The 21,229-nt window shown below is 43.4% G+C and overlaps 7 protein-coding genes across 7 annotated transcripts; 3 read left to right on the top strand and 4 right to left on the bottom strand.

Annotated features, from left to right (window-relative positions):
- Positions 1-293: 293 nt before the first annotated feature.
- KVR01_005095 (uncharacterized protein) lies at positions 294-3,196 on the bottom strand. The gene is made up of 3 exons (XM_044786538.1): positions 1,761-3,196; positions 985-1,700; positions 294-902 (listed from the first exon to the last, which is right to left on the bottom strand). Exons 1-3 carry the CDS (start codon positions 2,456-2,458, stop codon positions 685-687), a joined length of 1,632 nt encoding a protein of 543 aa, XP_044645540.1. The 5' UTR covers positions 2,459-3,196; the 3' UTR covers positions 294-684.
- An 806-nt stretch (positions 3,197-4,002) lies between these two features.
- On the top strand, positions 4,003-6,813 carry KVR01_004967 (uncharacterized protein). Its single transcript, XM_044793988.1, has 2 exons — positions 4,003-4,504; positions 4,566-6,813. Exons 1-2 carry the CDS (start codon positions 4,043-4,045, stop codon positions 4,752-4,754), a joined length of 651 nt encoding a protein of 216 aa, XP_044645412.1. The 5' UTR covers positions 4,003-4,042; the 3' UTR covers positions 4,755-6,813.
- Positions 5,427-6,536, bottom strand: KVR01_005289 (uncharacterized protein; the record flags this gene model as incomplete). Its single annotated transcript, XM_044788811.1, has 1 exon — positions 5,427-6,536. One exon carries the CDS (start codon positions 6,534-6,536, stop codon positions 5,427-5,429), a length of 1,110 nt encoding a protein of 369 aa, XP_044645734.1.
- A 728-nt stretch (positions 6,814-7,541) lies between the features above and the next one.
- On the top strand, positions 7,542-9,906 carry KVR01_005236 (uncharacterized protein). Its single transcript, XM_044786852.1, has one exon. The coding sequence runs from the start codon at positions 8,025-8,027 to the stop codon at positions 9,522-9,524; it is 1,500 nt and encodes a 499-aa protein (XP_044645681.1). The 5' UTR covers positions 7,542-8,024; the 3' UTR covers positions 9,525-9,906.
- A 446-nt stretch (positions 9,907-10,352) lies between these two features.
- Positions 10,353-10,888, bottom strand: KVR01_004857 (NEDD8 family protein RUB1; the record flags this gene model as incomplete). Its single annotated transcript, XM_044793239.1, has 4 exons — positions 10,353-10,440; positions 10,596-10,678; positions 10,759-10,813; positions 10,878-10,888. The coding sequence occupies 4 exons, from the start codon at positions 10,886-10,888 to the stop codon at positions 10,353-10,355; spliced, it is 237 nt and encodes a 78-aa protein (XP_044645302.1).
- A 436-nt stretch (positions 10,889-11,324) lies between these two features.
- Positions 11,325-12,832, bottom strand: KVR01_005068 (prohibitin subunit PHB2). Its single transcript, XM_044788535.1, has 3 exons — positions 12,253-12,832; positions 11,836-12,191; positions 11,325-11,770 (listed from the first exon to the last, which is right to left on the bottom strand). The coding sequence occupies exons 1-3, from the start codon at positions 12,494-12,496 to the stop codon at positions 11,444-11,446; spliced, it is 927 nt and encodes a 308-aa protein (XP_044645513.1). The 5' UTR covers positions 12,497-12,832; the 3' UTR covers positions 11,325-11,443.
- Positions 12,833-19,458: 6,626 nt separating this feature from the next.
- Positions 19,459-20,648, top strand: KVR01_005266 (uncharacterized protein; the record flags this gene model as incomplete). Its single annotated transcript, XM_044785633.1, has 3 exons — positions 19,459-19,510; positions 19,585-19,710; positions 19,828-20,648. 3 exons carry the CDS (start codon positions 19,459-19,461, stop codon positions 20,646-20,648), a joined length of 999 nt encoding a protein of 332 aa, XP_044645711.1.
- Positions 20,649-21,229: the final 581 nt, after the last annotated feature.

Genomic DNA, 21,229 nt, shown 5'->3' with positions numbered 1-21,229 from the left:
TCTGCTGGATTTTCACAAGCATGTATGTAAAATGCCCGTTGTAAGAGCGTCTTTATCACACGGTGTCCGCCTTACAAAAGTCCCTTGCAGGACCTACGTTGCTTCTGAGACAGATTGTAACATCGTATAGGCTGAAGAGGTACACCACGAAGGGCACAAGGTAACTGGTTTCGCTTTTATCATATCCGTCCGAAGACATACCAACGCAAGGTAAGCGCTGCAATTTCCGAGTTGGAAGAACCATCTGGAGGTCAGGAATGAGTCTTGGTCGCTGCGAGTTTCGACAAAACGTCTGACTAGATACGTAACCTCACTGCGCTTTTTGGGAGAAATGGCTTGAGAGAGGGAATCAGCGGAGACAAGGACGAATCCACAGAGAATGGTTCATTTGCATTCTTCAAATACATGGCTACCTGGGGCTCGAATGTCCTCACTGAACAAGCTATACGGCTCCCCGTTCGAGCCACTCTCAACTTGTATTCATGTACAAAGTATTGTGAACGTCAACCAGCCCTTGCCGGGAATAATTACGGGCATACAAGCTTCCCATGCTAGCAGTAACTACATACCAAATGCATGACCATTTGTACTGAAATCATGTGGACACAAGATCTGGCAGAAACCGGATAGGAACGCTACGATTCGTTGATACTCAAAGCCCTTGCCACCGTGCCAGTCAATATCTCAGACCTTGGAGGCGCCGGGGAGGAAGAATGCAACTTTGACGCCGTCGCCTGGCTGCAAAACTATCTCAGCCTTGAGAGTTGGGTCGCCGCCGTCCACCTGGTCCATGTAGCTCTCGACCCTCTCGAACCGCTGGAACAGCCTCGTTAATACGTAGCCCATCTCGGTGAGCGCAAACTGCTGTCCTATGCAGATCCTCGGGCCGCCGTTGAAAGGAACTGTGTGTGCACACGCGGGTCAGAATTTACCACACTGCAAGACGGGAGGAAGAGTAGAGCTCGGCTGCGGCTAGACACTCACTGTACTGCCACGGCTTGGGTTGCCAGTGATACCACCTCTCGGGCGAGAACTCCAGGACGGGCTTGAAGTTCTCAGAGACGGGCGGGTAGAGGTCCTCGCGGCGCTGCATGATCAGGGTGGAGTAGCCCACGGGCGTGTCCTTGAGCACGGCGAGCGGCTGGGTGCCGTCGGGCCCGCCGCCGCGGGGCAGCAGGGTATCCTTGAGGGCGGCGCGCACGTTGAAGGGCACGACGGGGTACAGGCGCAGGGTCTCGTTCATGACGTTCTGCAGGTACTTCATGCCCTTGAGGTCGGCGTAGGTCGGGGTCCTGTGCTCGCCGACCGTGGCGAGGATCTCGGCGCGCAGCCGGGCCACCACCTCCGGGTGCCGGCCCAGCTCGTAGATGGTCCATGACAGGCTGGAGGCGGTCGTGTCGCGGCCGGCGAGGAGGACGGCCACCAGCTGGTCGCGGAGGACCTTGGGGTCCCGCGTGTACGAGGCCAGCTCGTGGAGGAAGGTGTAGGACATGTCGGACTTGGTCTTGGACGCCAGCTCCTCGGGGGTCAGGAGGAGGGCCCTGTGGACGTACTCCATGACGAACTCGTTCATCGTGGCCAGGCACTTCCGGAAGTGCTTCTTGGGTATGAAAGCGCTGAGGCCGGGGCCAGCCCGCGTGATGATGTTCTGGATGCGCTGCACCTCGTTGAAGGCGTCGGCGAACTCCTGCCGCGGATTGCTTTTACAGTACATTGTCAGGTCGCATCTCATTTGTGTCGTTCGTAAACCGGGTTCTTACCTGAGGGACTTGACATCCTTGCCCAGGAGGAAGTCTGTTGCCACGTCCAGCGTGTACCTGAAGAAGAGGTCACTGATATCCATGACCCGGCCGTTGACAGCGGCCATGTCGACCTGCTGGTTCTCCCCGTTGAGTGGGCCTCCGTTCGCCATGGCCTTCAAGAAGGTATCGAGATGCGACTCGAAGCAGTGAAGATCACTGACCCTGTCCTTGATAAACTGGGGCCTCAACAGCTGCCTGCTCGTGTGCCACATCTGGCCGTCGGTCACAAAGATGCTGTCGCCGAGAAACTCGTTCCATTCCACGTGGAAGGGCTCGCCCTTGCCGAACTCGCCGAACTGCGTGGCCAGGATTGCCTTTATGTTCTCGGGGTCCGCGGTGAAGACGATTCGCCTGTCAAAGGCACGCACTTCGAGGGTGAATGCACCGTTGCCATCGCTGTCGGCGCCGGTCCTCTTGAAGGCCCCCTGCCAGTTCTCAAGGTTCTTGTGGTGTATGGTGGCCTGGACGGCCGAGTAGACAAAGTCCAGGCCCCAAGGCAGCCTGTGAGAGACGGCCAGAGCCCTTGGGCCAATTTGACTTATACGGTAGTTCTCGTATAGCCGGTTTAAACAGGCGTAGATGATATAGGAGCCGAGGGCGGCAGCGATGAGTGCCCTGGGAGACGTAAGCTCCCATGCATCCTCCAACAGGCCCATTTTTGAGAGTTGAGTGTATGGGAACCGTGGGCGGATTATACAATGGTGATATTGGCGCGATCAACCGTCGCGTGCGTCCGAGATGGCCCTCACTAGTCCACAGATTTGTCTCCCAAGGCGAGGGAGTTGACTTTGGTATAGAATTAATGAACCAATTGGCGGGTGCACCTATTAGGATATGATACCGGGACGTGAAAGAGGGAAAACCAGCCGAGATGTTGTATGGTTTCAGGTGTGATCTACTGCCAATAGATTTCAAGAGCCCCTTGTGGAGGTGGTGAAGTAGTCGGGTCAGCCAGTTCGCATTGAAGTCCAAACGAGCGAAGTGTGTCTCTTATTTGAAGACTGAAGGGAGGTGGACCGGAGGAGGGACAGGACAGTCCGGGCAGATTCAGAGGTCCGACTCCTGTGTGCACCGGATTGGAGGAGTAGGAGTAGGAGTAGGAGGAGGAGGAGGAGGTGTGGTGGTGGTGGTAGTAGTGGTGGAAGGTGGAGTCGTATTGTCAGGTAGCCAAGAGTAAAGGTGACTACGGGTACTTGACAGGAGCATCCCGTCTGGGACCGGACATGGTCAGTTTGTCGCAATGTGTGGCTGCATGAGACTGGATCGGCATCGGGCGGGTCGACGATCCTTGGATGCAGCAGCAGCAGCAGCACCTTAAACGTGTGTGGGCGGAATCTGGATTGGACCTCGCAGCACGCAGCACGCAGCACGCAGCACGAGAATGTGCATTCATCGACCCCGGACAATCGTGCTGCATTGCCTTGCATGTCACCCAGTGTCTCTTTTTTTTCTCTCTCTCTCTCCCTCTTGACATCTGGACCCAGTCGGCACCGGAGTCAGAGCCCAAGATGGCGCTTGCACATAATCGGATAGCAGCTCGCACAGCTCTCCACACTGCGGAGGGTCAGGGCTGGACGGAGTATCCCACCTTCCCAGAGCACTTGAGTATACTGTGGCTCTGGAATAGATTACCGAGTATCCTGCAAGTGGGTGCGGCACCAGCAAGAATATTCCACAGGCCCCATCTCCGACCTTTGAAGAGGGCTTCCCCCCTTCACGGTCTGCACCAGACTGCAGCCGAGGCAGACGAGAAATGCCACAAGCATCTGAACGTGGGGAAGTCTAGTCTCATTGGCATGTCCTCCGTACTACATAGTATAGGTGAGCCTGTGGTCGAAAAGGAGTTCTGAGTGCGGGGAAACCGGGGTAGCAGGGTAGCAGGGTAGGTGCGGCTCTTCGACGAGTTCTCCCGTCGGTTTTCAGGGGTGTGAGCATCTTGTTTCTGTGCCCAGGCCTTTACTGTGGTAGAGATGCTGAGGTTGAAACGCAGAAAAAGCATGGCCACCCATGTACCTGTGTCTATGTGCCTAGTCTCAAGTGCGTATTTCCACTGCCTGACTGCATCAACACACGTGCTGCAGGGCCCATCATGCTGCTACCCTGGAACCCCGGAAAATGAGCCCCGAGTTCGTTGTACACAGATGTTGCTTTTGGTTTTCTCTTGCCGTCTGGAAATGCAAGTTTCGTATATAAGACGAGCATTTATTAACACTAATCCACCATCGTAAGGCTTTCACGATATGCCTGGGCCAAGGCCTTGCAGTGGCAGAGTGGGCGCACGGGACAGTCATGCTATACTCCGTAGCATGACCCCTGTTTGTGCATGTTTACCACAGTACTCCGTACACACCGTACTACGGCTGGGACAGGCTGCAAACAAACAAACCCAGCACATCTCAAGAACCGACATCAACACCCCTGCCCACCGGAAACTGTGCAGTCCTCAGCTTAGCAGGCCAGCCTGTATTATTGAATGCTTGAGCAGTCATCACATTGCCCAGCGCCACGCAATTACATCCAACATGGCACCCCCGACGCCCCTCGCTGTCGCCACCTCATCCGTCCAGCGCCTGGTCAAGGAGGAGGCCTACTACCACAAGGACCTCGCCAGCCAGCAGGCCCGCATCGCCAAGCTCGAGAAGGACATCGGCGAGAAAAGCGCCGACCTGGACGAGAACGCCGAATACGTCCTTAAGCAGGAGGTCTGCCAGCCCCCGGAATTTCCGTTGAAAAGCATTGTTGACTCACTCACCTCCGCCGCAGAAACAAGCCGCCGAGGAGACTAGGAACGTCTTCGGCCCCTTGCGCAGCCGTATTGCAGATGCTGTCGCCAAGCTGGAGGAACAGATCGCCATCGGCGAGAGCAGTGGTGACGCCGGCGCGGAGGCTGAGCTGGTCAAGGCGAGGGAGGTACTGAAGCAGGGCCAGGACGCCCTCAAGACGGAGGCGTAGGGTCCTTTTCTGAGCGTCTCACATGGCTCGGTCATTGCGGCCCAGGCCTGAGCTTGAGTCGCGGCACTGGTGGGCATCGCCTCGACACGCACGCAGAACTCCCAACGTCACTGTGATCAGTCAGGTCGCGTCGTGACTGACAGGTAGACCAAACTGTTTCTGGAGGGAAGAGCTACAGTTTAAGAGATCATAAGGCTTCTTGGGTTCTGAAAATCGACGTCATCTCCAGGCAACCTTAGCTTAGAAGACTCCAGAAGGCAACTTATCGACAGACCGATGCGGCGAGGACTGGCCTCCGACAAGTGCCCCAGGACCCAATATGGAAGTGCTCGGAACGCGCACAGAGAGAAGATGCAGGGCTCGCATTGCCCTCACCGCGGTTGTAGATATACTGGATCATAGTTCATGAGGTCGCAAATAGGGGGCCAATGAAGGGTGCCAAAATGCGACGACCCCTTTTCCAATATCCGGATGGCTGCAACATATACGGGTGGACGGGGGCAGGGACAAATAAGGTGCTTCGCACGAGCTGAGTCTGCCACCAGCTTTGGACATCGCCAGTTTTGATTATTCCACGGGGTATCTTGCACATATTTAAACAGCCAACAGGACGTGCCAGACCACTTCGCATCGTCCCTGTCCTCTTGCATCCCAGTCCAGCCCTCGGTAGCATCACGACGACGTATCCATCTTGTCCTCAACATTCTGGCCGTCGACGGTAATCTGCGGCGTGGAAGCCAGGTCCTCGCGTGGCGTCTCGCCCATCTCGACATCCTCACCCTCAGGCTGGCGCGGGTCGGGCTCGGCGCTCCTGGAAGGTGATGGCTCCCGGCTCCCCGACCGGCTGCCAGACTGTGACAAGTTCCCCGAAATCTCAGGTCTCGGCTTGAGCCCGTCCGCAGTGCTCGGGGCCGGGCTGTCCCGCATCGGTGTCCGTCCACCCACAGACATCGGCCGCGGGGTCGCATCCCCACTATCCCCGAGACCCTTCGGCACGGCGGACGCCACCCCGGTCCCGTCGGGTCGCGGCGTCGCATTCCCACTTGCGCTACCAGGCCGTGGTGTGTGCCCATCCGCCGCGCCCTCGCCCTCGCCGCTCCCGTCCTCGTCCATGCCCTCCCGCCGCTCGACCTCCTCCTTCTCATCGCGGATCAGTCGGCGCAGCCTCATGCTCTCGTCCATGATCCTGCTGAACTGTTCCCTCCTCTCCCTCCACGTGACGGCGTACTGCTCGCTCTCCGCCTCGAGCTGCCTGCACTCCTCCTCCAGCTTCTCCAGCGCCGCCGTCGCCTTGGGCCGCTCCTGCAGCGCCTTGTTGTCGTTGATCTTGCGTGCCAGCGCGTCCCACTGTAGCCTCTGCGCCCGCGTGGCCTGTGCGGCGGCGAGCTGCACCCTCAGCTGCGCCGTGTTGTCCTTGACCTTGGCGCAGGTGTCGAGGATGGTGCCCCGCTCGACGGCGTACTTGTCGCGCTGCTGGGCATTGGCGGTCTGGAGGAATTGCAGCCGGCCGATCGTGTAGTCGAAGGCTGCAAAGTCAAACGTGATGTCCTCCTTGAGCTGCGCAAAGTCGACTGCCTCGGAGGCGCTGCCGTCCTCGCCGTTGCTGGCGTTTGTGGCGTCGGGCGGAGGTGTGACCGTCTGTCGGATCTTGGAGTTGGCGAGGCCATTGATGGTGGAGAGCCGCTTGGTGATACGCTTGAAGGGCCGCTCTTCAACGCTGAAGAGGCGCGACTTGTGGATCTCGTTCTCCTCCTCCGGGTCGAGGAGCTGCCAGGACGACATGGCTGCGGCTTGGTGAGAGCTGTTGTCGGGTTCGATGGTCGGCCGTGTTAGAATTTGGATTGAGTATCCGAGTTTGTTGCAGCAGTGTTACTGAGATTGGAATTGGTGGCCTTCAGTTGCCCTTAGGAAAGACCAGAGGTGCTGCAGTAGACTGCTCCTGCCTGCATGAGACAGCGTGACGAATTGCAAATGAGCAAGGTGAAATCCGACGTTTTGGCAAACAGACCGACGGTGGCAGGCAAACAGGCGCTAGAAGAGCTACAGATCTGCCACCAGGGAACCCTTGTACCCTTGTATCTTGTACCCTTGCACCTACCACAGTATCTACACGTACTCAGGTACCCACTGGTTGGAACAGAGGCTTCCTCGTCAATGTGACTACGCGCCAGTTTATTTATGATTATTCATATTACTCGCAGTGTAATTGAGTACGTGACTGTAATATTGTTTGTTCTCAGAAGACAGAAGACTATAAGAGGGAGGGAATTTCCAGCCTAATTACTAAGTAAGCACAGGTTGATAATAACGAACTCTCCATGCTTCTGAAAGGTGTCCAGCTGGGCACTTGGAATGTGGCACATCGTGATCCTTGATTCATCCATCGCTCGCTGAAAACTACAAGATGTTGCAGCGGTTGGGAAAGAAATCGGTGTCCCATACGGCAACAGCCGTTGTTTGAGACTGTAGAATGTTGATCAAGTTGTGCATATCAAAATCATAGCCAAAAAGTAGAGCTCAAGCACAATGGGCTCCGGTGGGACGCATCACGGGCCGAGTCCAAAGGAGACGGACAACTTATCAACTGCCAAACGGGGCTTGCCCGGAGAATACCTGCTGTGCTTATTAGTGCGCCATCCCCGATCAGAAACTCGGCAAGGCTGGGGCTGGGCAAAGGGGCCCCACCGCCGGCTCCATGCTCCTTACGCAGTCACGGACAATACCAGGGGGGAGAGCTAGGGGTGTGACATGTGCCACGAGGCTCTTCCGCAGGCCTGGATCTCCCGAGTCACTACTACGTACAATTCATCTCGTCTCACTTCCACACAACTGAACGAATACCAACAGCTCCAACAATAAGCCACCAGCCATGAGTTCTGGTATTGTTTCTATATTCTGCCGTCATAGCCAATCCCCCTCCAACCCAGAGCAACGAAGAATGGGCCGAGTCCAATCAAGTCCCGTCCCATTCTCCGTCTCTGCCTCCTCCATTGTTCTCCTTTAATACTTCAAGGCGGCCAATTCCCACCTCCTCACCAACTACTCAGCCCTGAGCCCCAGCTACATAAAAGACTTGATCATCTACAGAAGCTCGTTATTACCCGTTTACTCCATTGCAGAGAACTTCGCCCAAAGCCCCAGGTCGAATACTCTCCAAGCCCAAGCCCAGATCCAAGTTCATCAATTGCGACTTGATCTCACCCTTCTTACTTCACCGTCATTTTTTTGCCTTGATACTCACTCGTCTCGCTGCCGGAAAACGTAACCAAGATGCCCGTCAAGAGTCTGGTTCAGCTCTGCCAGGCCACGGTCCGGAAGCATATCGACCAGGTCGACTATGTCTCGACCCTACCGTACTGGAGGGTGAAAGACCCCATCCTCAAGCACATCAAGAACGCCTCTCAGCTTGCCGTCATCGAGGAGAACTCCCCGCAAATCGTTGGCGAGGACTCGGAGCTATGGGAGGCAATGTGCAAGCGGGACTTTATGGTGCCCATGAAGCGCGACCCCCGCGAGCCTGAGGACCCCCGGGCATGGCGCCAGGTGTACGAGTACTACGCCGAGGAGGAGCGCAAGAAAGAGGCCGTCGCACTGGAACAGCTCGGCGCCTCATTTGCCGGTCTCAACAAGATGAAGATGGCGAACAAGACAGCCATTGGTGACCCCAGAAAGCTCCCCAAGGCCCCCACGGGCGGGCTTGCCTTTGGTCGAAGCCGCGGGAAAGGTGCCGGCCCCGGTGCGACCCTGACCTTCGGAGGTGGCGGAAGGACTTCGAATGCGGTCAAGAAGGCGAAGAGGGAGGCTTTGGAGGTGGCAGCGCGAAAGAGGCTGTCGGTTCCCAAGAACGTGCGGCAGACTGGGAATCTGGCCAAGGTTACTCAGGCTCCCGAGTCGATGAGGGCCGAGGCTCGCATCCGAGCGCAGCCAAAGTTCGTCCCTCCCGGTTCGTCGAATGCGACCAAGCGGCAGCGCGAGGAGGACGATGATCGCAGCGAGATGGAATCCAGGCTCCTCGCTGCCAAGAGACCCAAGGTCCAGCCAAAGACCATGAGCAACCAGGAGCTCAGGCCAGGCTCGTCCGGATCGGTAGAGGGAAGTCACCATCCCATCACATCCAGGTCCGAGCCGAAGCCATCCACCACCCCGAGCAAGCCCAGAGGTCTCTTCTCGCGCCCGCATGGCGCCACTATTCAGCAGACCAAGGTCACTACTAAGACGTTTGGCAAGCCGGGCCCGGGTACTGCGGCTCAGAGTATCCCGAAGACGAAGGCAAGTCTGCCAGGACGATCAGCGGGAACACGGCCGTCTTATTCTGCTGGACAGTCAGCATCACCACCCACGCAGCGGTCGTCCCGTCCAGAGCCCCCGAGAGCCACTGCTGCGTCTCGGAACGGCACAGATGTGTCGCGATTTGTATCGCCCGGAATAGAGGCGCACAAACCTAGAAAGATTGCGCCTCCCAAGCGATCATCTCGCTCCCCATCTGTCGCCTCGAGCATCTTTGGCTCCCCGGAGCCTGAGGCCTCTGGACCCAGCGGACGACGATCGTCCTTCAGCAGCAGGTCCTCGTCCTCGCCAGCACCCCAGCAGGCAAGGCCTACGCAGCGCCCGAACACGCCGCCCACAGCATCTTCATCGCACGCGCCCAGGCCGGACTCGCCTCCCAAGCGTAAGGTTGACGACGCCCCGACCGCTGGCGAGGGACGGTCGGCGGCGCACCCATCCGCCAAGAAGAAGAAGGTGGACATCTTCATGCGCCGCAAGCGCTGAAGAGCGCGCCGGGGAGCAATTGGACATTACAGCATCACACCCCCGAGGCGGAGAGCTGCTCAAATTCAGTCTGAACTGTCTTCATTCAACATCTTTACGGAAACGGAGCGGAAAGGGAGTACGCAGAAGCCAGGGACGTCATTCGAAAAGACAGGGGAGGCATTAGCGAGATGGAGGATATTATAAAGGCATTTCCCGTCAAAAAGACGCCATTGGCAAGGAGTTCAGGGACATATTCAAAGGAGTCGGAAGGACAAAGTATTAATTGGTGAATGCCCCTGCTGTTGGGTGACATAGCACTTGAGCAGGGCGGTATCGAACGCATACCGGATTGATGAGCCGTTCGCCTACATAGAAAATCACAGATTGCGCATACTTGAAATTCAAAGTCCCGAACTCGTTGTCAACGCAGTTGACCGCATTTTAAAAAGCCGGGGGCGCATCGCAGTGTGTGGCAGTTTGAATTTCAAAATTATATTCAGTGCCGTCTCGTCGCAAGGACGTGTTCCAAGGCGTGCGGTCTCTAAAGTTCTCTTCATCCGCTGCTGCGCTCCTGCAACGCCATCACACAAAACCAGGGAGCAAGGCTCTCCTTCCAGCTGCTCAGTTTGTCGTGCCCAAGATGTATGAGTGATAGCCATCCGTCTCGCCACCGTTGCTACACCGGGCGACCCGGGTATCGCTTGCTCTCGTATGTGCCTAGGGGCCACCGTCCCCACGCAAGCCGCGGCCGCCCTCGTCTACCCATGATCACTCATATTTCCACGTCGTAGTTCGTTCGTTTCGGGGGGGGGGGGGTGGCGGAACCAGGGCGGACGCGTGGTCCCCTTATTGCTTCCCACCCCTCAGCGCGAGGACGAGATGGAGCGTTGCGCCTCCGACCAATGCGTAATCTTCGGCGGTCTTGTCATCGGCCCTGTAGTTGTCCCAGGCAGACTCTGGTCAGCCCTTTGGTCCCGTCTCCTTCAACTGGTCTCGCCTTCTGCTCCAGACACTGCGCCAGCACAGGCTTGCCTGTTGTGTGTGGTGTAGTCTATGAGGAGTCCAGATTTGCGCTTGTGCTAGACTCACATTTGCTTTCCTCCGAAAATCAAACGTTGCTGGACGGGCGGTATACCCTCCTTCTCCTCGACCTTCTCCTTGATCGTCGAGACCTGTTCAGAGGGAAGAGGTATTAGAGGTTGATCATAAAAAGATTCCGGCGGAGAGGGCTTATTGAAAGAGCAGTGCGAACCTTGTAGTCCCTCTCGATGTCGAGCTCGATCTCTTTGCCTGTGAGTGTTCGGACCCTGGCAGTGGAACAGTCAGCTAGGTCAGGCAACGGACACCGGCGGTTCGGAGGGGTGGGCGGACTTGATCTGCATCTTGTCGGTAGAAGGGGTGGCTGTTCGGTGTGTCTCTGTATTCCTGGATAGAAGCTGTCTGCTGGGATCGAAGCTTTCTCTGGAAACTGGGGCGTGTTGTAGGGCCAGTTGTCGGTGGTAAAGGTGATTCGTTGCTCGATGTTCGCCGTTGGCGGGTCATGACCGGCGGGTTCAGAGGTGAGTACTGCCCGCTGGGGTGTGTCATTGAGGGGCACGCCCCGGCTGAACCCTGACCTTGGGACCAGGCACCGATGGTGGGGCTCAGACGCCCGTGCCTGAGGTGAGCAGATCTATTTCATTTACCGTATAAATGTACAACGGCTTGACTATCTCGACGCCAAGACCCATCCGCAATTGTGCACTGGTCATGGGCACTGTGGAGGGCTCGATGCAGACATTCCGGGATTTTGGGACATCAGGCGGGCTGTTCCTACAGTTTGAGGCATCAAATTGTACCTGGGCAAAGTTGAGTCGTATTAATCTTACACAGGCGCTTTTGACGTGAAGGACATACTACCGCTCGACGAGGCAAGAGCCCACGCATCATCGTCGAGCCTATTTCTTCTCTCCCTCGACCTTCTCAAAAACGTTGAGCCCCAGTCCCTCAGCATCCAGGAGCAACCGGTTCTTGCCACCGTTCTCCTGTATGATGGCAGCAATGGCCCTCGCGTTCTCCAGCTTCTTCAACTCCACGTAGGCCTTGTTCTTCTTGATGGCCTCGCCAATCAGCTCCGCAGAGCGCGCCTCACCCTGAGCCTTGACGACCATCGCCTGCTTCTCCTGGCGGGCCTTGTCGACGACAAAGGCCGCGCGCTGCGCATCCTGCTGTGCCACCTGTTTCGCCTCCACGGCAGCTGTGAACTCTGGCGAGAATGCAAGGTGCTGGTGCATGTGTTAGCAACGTGAAACACGATATGATGGCCCAAGGGGCAAGGAATGACACGTACGGTCAGCGACACATCGTCCAGCAGAATGTTAAACCGTTGCGCTCTCCTGGACAGGTTCTCGCGGACCAGTCTCGCGACCATTTCTCTCTGTGTGATGAGCTGGCTCGCGTTGAACTGGGCCACCACGCTCTTGAGCACCTCGTTGACGATTGAAGGAAGGACCCGCTCGTCGTAGTCCTGGCCGAGGGTTCGGTAGATCTGAGGCAGGGACTTGATGTCCGGTCTTGACAGGACACGGCAGGTGATGTTGACCATCTGCAGGTCCTTGGTGCCGGTGAGCGACGAGACGTTTCGGGGCTTCGCTCGGATATCGTAGGTGATGGGAGTCTCAAACCACGGGACCATGAAGTGTGTTCCTATTTGCGCCATGGTCAGCCATGTCTCTGGCGCGCCAGGGCCCGGAGCCGCCGGACTCACCCTCGCTGTAGATCTCCTTGCTGACACCGCTTATGCGCCTGTACTTGATCGCCCTGTGACCACCGTCGACGTTGAAGAGGGCATTGCTGAGGAACCAGCCGCCTGCCAGGAGGGCGACGGCGCCGGTCAGGGCAAAGCCGGTTCCTGGCGGGGGCCTGCCACCAGGGAAACCACCACCGCGGCCTGACCTGGCCATGGCCTGCAGGCGCTGCGCGTACTCCTCCATGGGACTCCGGTTGGACATGGTGGGCGATACTGGGCAAGCTCGTTGCGCTGTCGAGCAAGGAAGGCTTGGGAGGTGGGTATGGGGTGTCGGAGAGTGGAGGCTCAACCGTGTGTGTGACGGGTGTGGCAGCTAGGCCATAATCTGCATCTCAGCCTAGAGCTCCCAGCTCTGGGGTGATCATTGACTTGCCTTCTGACAGGGATCAGGACCTTGCCGAGCTCAGCACTGGGCAGGCAAAGCTGCCAAATCCTGGGGAAGCTTGGACCAGAAAACTTTCTCACGGCTTGCAGGGGCTACCCAGACCTGATGTCAGTTGCAGATTCGAGCAGATGCCAATTCCCAGCACACTTCTGGTATGAGTTTCTCTATAGAATATTATATGACACAAAGTATCTAAAAAACAGAGGAGAGGTTGTGCCACCTTCAATTGCCAAGAGTGAGACTTTCTACATACTCAGATGTGTAATGTGTGTGTATCTTGCCCCGTACCCACGTATTAGAACACTAGAATTTATAAGGAATCTAACATCTAAAGGTATAAATAGTTAAGTTATTAATTAAAAGAATTAGCTATTAAAGGGCGCTTATAGAAGTATAGTTTTAGCTATTTATAGGGTTTATTTATATAATTAATTATAAATTTATATTATTCCCTTCCTTAAATAGATTATTTTTAATCTATTTATATAAATTATATTCTTTAATAATACTAATTAGAATATTTTTAAAATTTTATTTTTTTTCTTTTAGTTTATTAAATTTACTTTTATTAATTAAATTAAAATAGTATAATAATAATATACCTTAAGGTTTAAGTTTTAATTTAGGTTAACTTAAAAGGTTATTAAAATAAAAGAAGATATAAAATATTTATACTTTAATAAAGGTTTAACTTTATTATAATAAAAGTTTTAAGTTTAAATTTTAATTTAAGTAATTTTTTATTTTTTAAATTATTTTTATTTTAATTTAAAATTTAATTATTAAATTTAATTAAATTACTTAAATTTAAAAGTTTTATATAATTAATAAAATATTAATAAATAAATAGTAATAATTAGTAATAATTAGTAAGATTTATTAATTAAGGTAATTATTTAGTTTATTTTTAATTATATTAATTTAATAATTTACCTTTTATTTTTTAAGTATTATTTTATTAATATATTATAAACTTTTATAAGGTATCTATTATTAATATATATTAGAAAGAGATTTATATTATTATATTTATTTTAAAAAGATTTTATTAAGGCTTTAAAAGTATAAATATTTTTAATATAATAAGTAATAATTATTTATAAGTTATTATAAAAGGGTTTATATTTATATATTTATTAATATACTTATAGTATTTAATTATTTAAAGTAAAAATATAAAAGAACTTTATTTTTAAAAGAAGGTATAAATTTAATCTTTTAATATTTTAAACTTAATTATATAATTCTTTATAATTAATACTTTATAATTAGTTATTAACTATTTTATAAAAGCTTTTTTTACTTTATAGGTTTTTATATAAATAATATATAGTTTATAAGTTAAAAGGTATTATTTTAAAGAAAAAAGTAAAAACTATAATTATAGAACTTTAATATATAATTATATAGTATAATTATTTATTAAATTAAAGTTTAAATATTATAATTAGAATTAATTAATTATTTATAAAAGATTACTCTTTTAGGTTATTATTTACTTTTTAACCTTATTATTTCCTTTTAATTTATTAGATATAATTAAGTATAAATAGGAATTATAATAATAATACTAATTTATAATAACTTTATTTATAAAGTAATTTATATTATTTAAAATCTACTTTTTAAGGCTTTAAAAATATTAATAATCTTTTATTAATATAAATATAATTTTATAAATTATATTAAATATAAACTTAACTTTAATTTAATTAATAATATATTTAATTATTATAAAAATAAGGACTTTATTTATAAATATAAAGTTAATTATTTAATAAGTTAAGAGTATTAATAGTATAATTAAATTAAGGTTAGAAAGTATTAAATAGAAAGATTTTATTAATTAATACTTTTATACTTTATAATTACTTATTATATAATAAAGGTAATCTTTAAATATTAATACTTTTAAATACTTTATAAAAGTATTTTTAATTATAATATAATTATAATTAAAATAAAGTTTTTAATAATTATTAATAAGTTATTAAATTTAGGGATTAAAAAAGAAAGTTATTAAAAGGTAACTCCTACTTTATAAAAGGGTTCTTTAAGGAGTATTAATAGAGTTAGATTTTATATAAGTAATTATTTAAAAAATAAAGTATTTTCTTATTTATTTAAATTAAATAACTTTAAAAGATTAACTCTTTTATAAAAGTACTTATAGATTATTTATAAATTTACTTTATTAAGTTAATATAATTTATAAATTTACTTTAATAAATCCTTTCCTTTTTTATTTAAAAATAAAAGTAATATTTTAAAAATTATATCTTTAAATAAATAAAATAAGTAATTTATAAGAATATTAATCTTTTAATATAATATATAATATAAATTTTATAATACTTTATAATATTTAAAAATATATAATTTAAAAAATTAATTTATTTTAATATTAATAGTTTTTAAAACTTATAATTTATTAAGATTATAATTTTAATACTTTAAATTTAATAAGATTAATATTATAAAGCTAATAGAATTTTAAATAATTTTTATTTTTAAATAAAATATTATATTTATATATTAATAAACTTTTAAAAATATAAAATTAAATATAAAATAAATTTTTAATTATAAAATAAGATTATAAAAGTAATATTAATATAATATTTATTTATATTAAATTTAATTATAAAGGGTAACTATTAATTAAAAGTTTTATAACTAAAAGTTAATAATAATATTTTTAATTTTATATTATTACTTTTATACCTTTTAAAAATATAATAATTTAACCTTTAAGGTTATTAATATAGTTTATAAAAGCGTTAATTTATTTAAAATAATTATTTATTAAATTATAAAGGTACCTAATAATATTAATAAAGTTATAAACTTTAATTATAATTATTAATATAAAATAGTTATAAATAATAATAACTTTTATTAAGTTAATAATAATATTATTTTTAAAATAAAAAATTAAAAACTTTTATTTAATAAATAAATTAATTTTAAATATATTTAAAATAAAATTATAAATTATTAATTAAATAAATATAATTAATATATATTTATAAAATTACTTTATAATATTTATTTAAATAGTAATATTATTTATTAAACTATATATAAACTTATAAAGTTTATAAAAACTTTTTATAAATTTTAAAATATAATTAAAATATTATAAAATTAAATAGTATTATTAACTACTTATATAGATTAAATAGTATAATAAAAGCGGTTTTTATAGTTTTAAAATTTAATTAAATATATTAAAAATTATTTTTAAATTTATAAAGATATACTATTTATAGTTTATTATATATTAAATTTAATTTATAATATTAAATATAAAATATATATACTTTTAATATAATTATTTAATTAATAATAATTATAATAAAAATATTAAATAGTTTATTTAAGTTAAGCTTTTTTTTATATATAGTTATAAGTTTTTAAATATAAAGTAGAAAGGTAAAAATTAAAGACTTTTATTTTTATAAATAAGTATATTTTATAAATTTTAATAAAATTATATATAACTTACTTTTATAAGGAATTAAATTATTTAAAAAAGGTAAAAATTTATAATTATTTATATTAATATAATAAATAATTTTTAATAAAATATTTATATAATATTACTTTTATTAAATAAATTAAAAAACTTTAAAATATATTTTTAATATAAATAGTAATTTAAAATTATTTATAAGAGTATTTAAATATTATTTTAAAGGTAGAAAAAGGGTTTTAATATTTAAAATATAATTTTATAATTAAAAGCTTTAATTTATATATTTTAAAAATATTAATTTAAATTAATTAAAAAATAAATAAATAAAGAGTTTTATTTTATATATAATATATTATTTATTAATAGAAAATTATTTTTTAAGGTAAGTTTATTTAAAAATATATTATTAAAAATTACTTTATAGAAATTATAAAATTTCTTAAAAGTTTATTAATTATAATAAATTTTATAATAATAAAAATATTTTTATAATTAAAGGGTTAATATTATTAATATTATTTATTTATATAAAGTTTATAAAAAATATAATTTAAGTTTTACTATTAAAGATTTAAAGTAGTAATAAATTTAAAAGTTATAATTAAAAAATATAAAAGTTATAATTATTAATAAATTAAATATAAAAGAGGTTATAAGGTATTTTTATATTTTTATAAGGTAGTTTATTATAAAAGGAAGTAAGGGATTATTAATACCTATTTTTATATAAAAGGTATTTTAATAGTTTTAATTTTTAAGTAAATATTATTAAAGATTTTTTTAAAAGTTTTTAATTTTATTATTATTTTTATATAGGAAGTAGGGTTATAATGTTTTCTTTTTATTTAGAGTTATTTTTAATAAAGTAAATTTAAGTATTCTTTTAAAGAATTTACTTTAAAATAACTTTAATTAATTATTTTATTATATTAATTTATAATTATATTATATAATTAATTAAATAAATTAAGTTATTTATTATTATAAAAACTTTTAAAAGTAATATTTTAATTAGTTAATAAATTATAAGTATTTTTAGAAAAGTAAATTTAACTTTATAGTTCTTTATTTAATAGTTTTATTTATTATAGTTAAAATAAATATTTTTTTTTAAATTATAATAATATAAGAATTATTATTTATTATTTATATATTATAAGTTAAGTTTTAAAAGTAAGATAAATAGTTTATTTATTAATTTATAAGTTAAAAATTATTAATTATATTAATATAATATTAATTAGTTTAAATTATATAACTTTTAGCTTTTTAATAATATTTTAATTAACTTTTATATAATAAAAGGGGTAGTTATATTATAAAATTAGATTATTATTTTAAAAGTAGTAAAATCTTTTATTTAATTATTTTATTAATATAAATTTTAATATATTTAATAAGTTTTTTATAATTATTATAATTATTAATTAAGATAATTTATTAATAATTTTAATATAAATATTTAGTTAATTAATAAAGATTTTTTAAATAAAATAGTATAGATTATTATAAATTATTATTATAAAAGTAAGAGTTTAAAGAAAGTATTTTAAAGGTATTAAATAAAGTTAATATATAATTTATTTTTATAAAGTAGAAGGGTTAAAAAAGTATAATTTAAAAGTAAAGGGTATTATATTAACTTAAAATTTATATAATTATTTTTATAAAAATAAATTAATTTAATTTATTAATAAGTATTTATTTAATAAAATTATTAAAGTTATTTAATAGTTTTATAAAGACTCTATTTAATTATAATTTATAAAGGATTATAAAAGTATAAAGTTAAATTTATATTTTTAAGTTTATTAAAGATAAAAGTATTTATAATATTAAATTAAAGGTTTTAAAAAGAAACCTTTTATATTAAAAGACTTTAAAAGAGTTAAATTTATTAAATAGAATTATTATAAAAGATTTTTATAAGTAAACTTTTATTAATATAATAAGTTTTTATAAAGGGTTATATAGTTAATATTAAAGGTTAATTATATTATTTTATATTAATTTTAAGGGTTTAAAGTTATTAAAAGTTTATTATTAAAAGGTATAGGTTAATTAAAATAATAGTTTTATTTACTTTACTTAATATAATAGAAAATTATATTTTATTAAAATATATAATAATTAAGTTAAACTTTTAATTAATATAATTATTTTAAGTAATATAAGTTATTTTAATAACTTTAAATTTAATATTATATTTTTATTTAATTTTTAAGTTATTATTTATAGTTTTATTAAATTAAAAGAGATAAATATTTAAAGTATTAAGGAAGTTTATAAACTTAATATATTAGTTAGTAAACTTTTAAAGTATTTCTTTAATTATAAATTTATTAATATTAAGTTTATAGTTAATAAATACTTTTAAAGAGAAAGTTCTTTATTAAATTAACTTTATTAGATATTATAAGGTATTAAATAAAAAATTAATTAAAAATAGAGAAATTAATATAAAATAATAAAATTAATATTTATTAGTATATTTTTAACTTAATTATAAGTTAATTATATTAATAATAATAATATAAAAGAAAAATATAATATTTATTATTAAAACTTTTAATTAATTTAAGAATTATTTACTTATAAATAGTAATTATTAATAAATAAATATTATTATTATTTAATTTAATAAATAAAGTTTTCTTTTATAATTATTATTATTATTAAAGGTAATCTAACTTTATATAATTAAAGTATAAATATTTATTTTAAGTTAAATAATAATTAGATTAATAGTTACTTAAAAGTATATTTAATAGTATTAAAGTTAATTATAATTATTTTTATTAAATATAAAAGTAAAATAAGATTTTTTTAATAAAAATAATTATTTTTATATATCTTACCCTATACCTATATATTAAAATATTAAAATTTATAAGAAATCTAATGTCTAAAGGTATAGGTAGTTAGGTTATTGATTAGAAGAATTAGCTATTGAAGGGCGCCTGTAGAAGCGTGGTTTTGGCTGCCTGTAGGGCCTGCTTACGTAACTAACTACGGATCCACATGTGCAGGAAAAAGTAGCAAGTATTATTGACATACAAGTCAGTCAACCCTGCCTGGGCCCTGGATGGGTGTTTGATCCCTGCCGGCCGCAGCTACCACAGTACAAAGCTATTCGAGACTAGGGGCCATTTTAGGCCAGCCGATCTGCCTCTGGCATGTGGGTGGTTCTGCCAAAGAGCCTTGGTCCAAATTGGTCGCATCTCGGAAACCTCGTCCCACCTGCAAGCTTTATGACACTTTGAGCACCGACGACGGAGTCACTCTGAAGGCCTCCCTCGCAATGTCTACCAAGACCCCTTCCCGGGTTGTCTTTGTGGGCAACATCCCCTATGGTGAGACCCCCGTCCAATTCACTGGCAGTGCCAACCCACGACGGTAGCCCACCACTGACCACAACTCGGCCAAGGCTTGTCTGAGGAGCAGATCAGCGAGCTGTTCAGCAGTGCTGGCCAGGTTCTGAACTTCCGCCTTGTCTACGATAGAGACACAGGCAGGCCAAAGGGTTTTGGTTTTGCAGAATACCCCGACGCAGGTAAGCCACCAGTAACCAACCAACCCACCCATCTACCACTCGCACTCGCAACTCGCAACTCGCTTGCGCGCAGCCCCGTTGGCCCTCTTCTCTGACCAGACCGCACCAATTCCTCAGATTCCGCCGCATCGGCAGTAAGAAACCTGAACGACCACGAGATCATGGGTCGCAAGCTTCGTGTCGACTTCAGCAACGAGGGCGGGGCGGGAGGAGACGACTCTGGCCGCAACAACGACCGCGACAACGGCAACAACAACTACGCCCCAAACAACAACGCCAACAACAACAATAACAGCAACTACAACCAGGGCCCTCCCAATGGCAACGACTCCCAGTCCGCCGGTGGAGCCCTTCCCCCTCTGCCACCAGGCCGCGAGCTGCCCCCCGGCGTGACCTGCACCGACGCCATCTCGCGCACCCTCAACACCCTGCCCCCGGCCCAGCTCCTCGACATCCTCTCCTCCATGAAGCAGCTCGCCACCACCGACCCGGCCCGCGCCACCGAGCTGCTGAACCAGGCCCCGCAGCTCTCCTACGCCGTCTTCCAGGCCCTGCTGCTCATGGGCCTCGTCTCCCCGGAGGCCATCAACGCCGTCCTCGAGCCCGGCGCCAACCCGCCCGCCGCTGCTGGCTACCCTCCTCCCGCGCAGCAGCCCGTTGGCTTCCCTGGCGTCGGCGCGACAAACACCCCGCCCGTGGCCGCCCCGAACCCCTACGCCCCGCCCCCCGTTGCCGCTGCGGCGCCGGCCCCCGCCGCGGTCCCCGCTGCTGGTCCCCCGGCTGCTGCTGGTGGTGCCTTTGGCGCCGCCGCCGGCCAGAACCCAGACGACCTGATCCAGCAGGTTCTTTCGCTCCCCGAGGAGGTCATAGCGCAGCTTCCCGAGGCAGAGAAGCAGACTATTCTCCAGCTGCGGGCGCAGTACAGCGGTCAGCGGTGAAGGACGAGGCAGGAGAGGCATGGGCAGATACCACGGTCAAGGAAAAGGGAGAGGATGGACAGTGGAAAGAGAGCAATGAGATGAGTCTGGATGGGGTCATCAAAGCCGGACGCTAGGCGGTCGTCTATTTGACACCGGGGCTGCTCTCGACATACGGGCCAGGCACACATCAAGTGTGTTAAGCAAATATGATTCCCAGCACAATAAAGTATGGCGGATCTCATCTTTAGGAACAGGAAGGATGAGGCCTGGTTGGACCGGTAATGGCGTTATGGCGTGCGCTCGAGGGTACTCAGATTATGGGACTTTAGACTACCGGATGGGACATGTCGTCCTTGTCTTTGGCGAATCCCTCACATCAATGCAATGCATTCTATTTGAGACAGCTTAAGCTGTGTCGACTAGGTACAAACTGCCCGTGTCTCTATTTACGTTTGAGCTAGCTCCGCTGTGGCTTATGCCCTTATAACAATCCGCTTGTTGTGAAGTATCGGATATGGGTTCCGTTTACACCCCCATCATCCGAGACAAACCCGGCTCAGGGTTTTAAGACAAATATGTTTCGAGAATTTTGCTCGCCA

This window comes from Diaporthe batatas, assembly GCF_019321695.1.
Source record: "Diaporthe batatas strain CRI 302-4 chromosome Unknown Contig00005, whole genome shotgun sequence".
Taxonomy (NCBI): Eukaryota; Fungi; Ascomycota; class Sordariomycetes; order Diaporthales; family Diaporthaceae; genus Diaporthe; species Diaporthe batatas.
This window is presented reverse-complemented; position numbering and strand designations above follow the sequence as displayed.

What these genes read in the sequence shown, in the direction of transcription:
- KVR01_005095 (XM_044786538.1), bottom strand. Translation starts at nt 2,458, where the DNA reads ATGGGCCTGTTGGAGGATGCATGGGAGCTTACGTCTCCCAGGGCACTC. An exon ending in AAGGATGTCAAGTCCCTCAG is followed by an intron (nt 1,701 to 1,760) that starts GTAAGAACCCGG and finishes GTACTGTAAAAG; the next exon opens with CAATCCGCGGCAGGAGTTCG. An exon ending in ACCCAAGCCGTGGCAGTACA is followed by an intron (nt 903 to 984) that starts GTGAGTGTCTAG and finishes GTGCACACACAG; the next exon opens with TTCCTTTCAACGGCGGCCCG.
- KVR01_004967 (XM_044793988.1), top strand. Translation starts at nt 4,043, where the DNA reads ATGCCTGGGCCAAGGCCTTGCAGTGGCAGAGTGGGCGCACGGGACAGT. An exon ending in AATACGTCCTTAAGCAGGAG is followed by an intron (nt 4,505 to 4,565) that starts GTCTGCCAGCCC and finishes CCTCCGCCGCAG; the next exon opens with AAACAAGCCGCCGAGGAGAC.
- KVR01_005068 (XM_044788535.1), bottom strand. Translation starts at nt 12,496, where the DNA reads ATGTCCAACCGGAGTCCCATGGAGGAGTACGCGCAGCGCCTGCAGGCC. An exon ending in CAAGGAGATCTACAGCGAGG is followed by an intron (nt 12,192 to 12,252) that starts GTGAGTCCGGCG and finishes TGGCGCAAATAG; the next exon opens with GAACACACTTCATGGTCCCG. An exon ending in TGGACGATGTGTCGCTGACC is followed by an intron (nt 11,771 to 11,835) that starts GTACGTGTCATT and finishes CACATGCACCAG; the next exon opens with CACCTTGCATTCTCGCCAGA.
- KVR01_005236 (XM_044786852.1), top strand. Translation starts at nt 8,025, where the DNA reads ATGCCCGTCAAGAGTCTGGTTCAGCTCTGCCAGGCCACGGTCCGGAAG.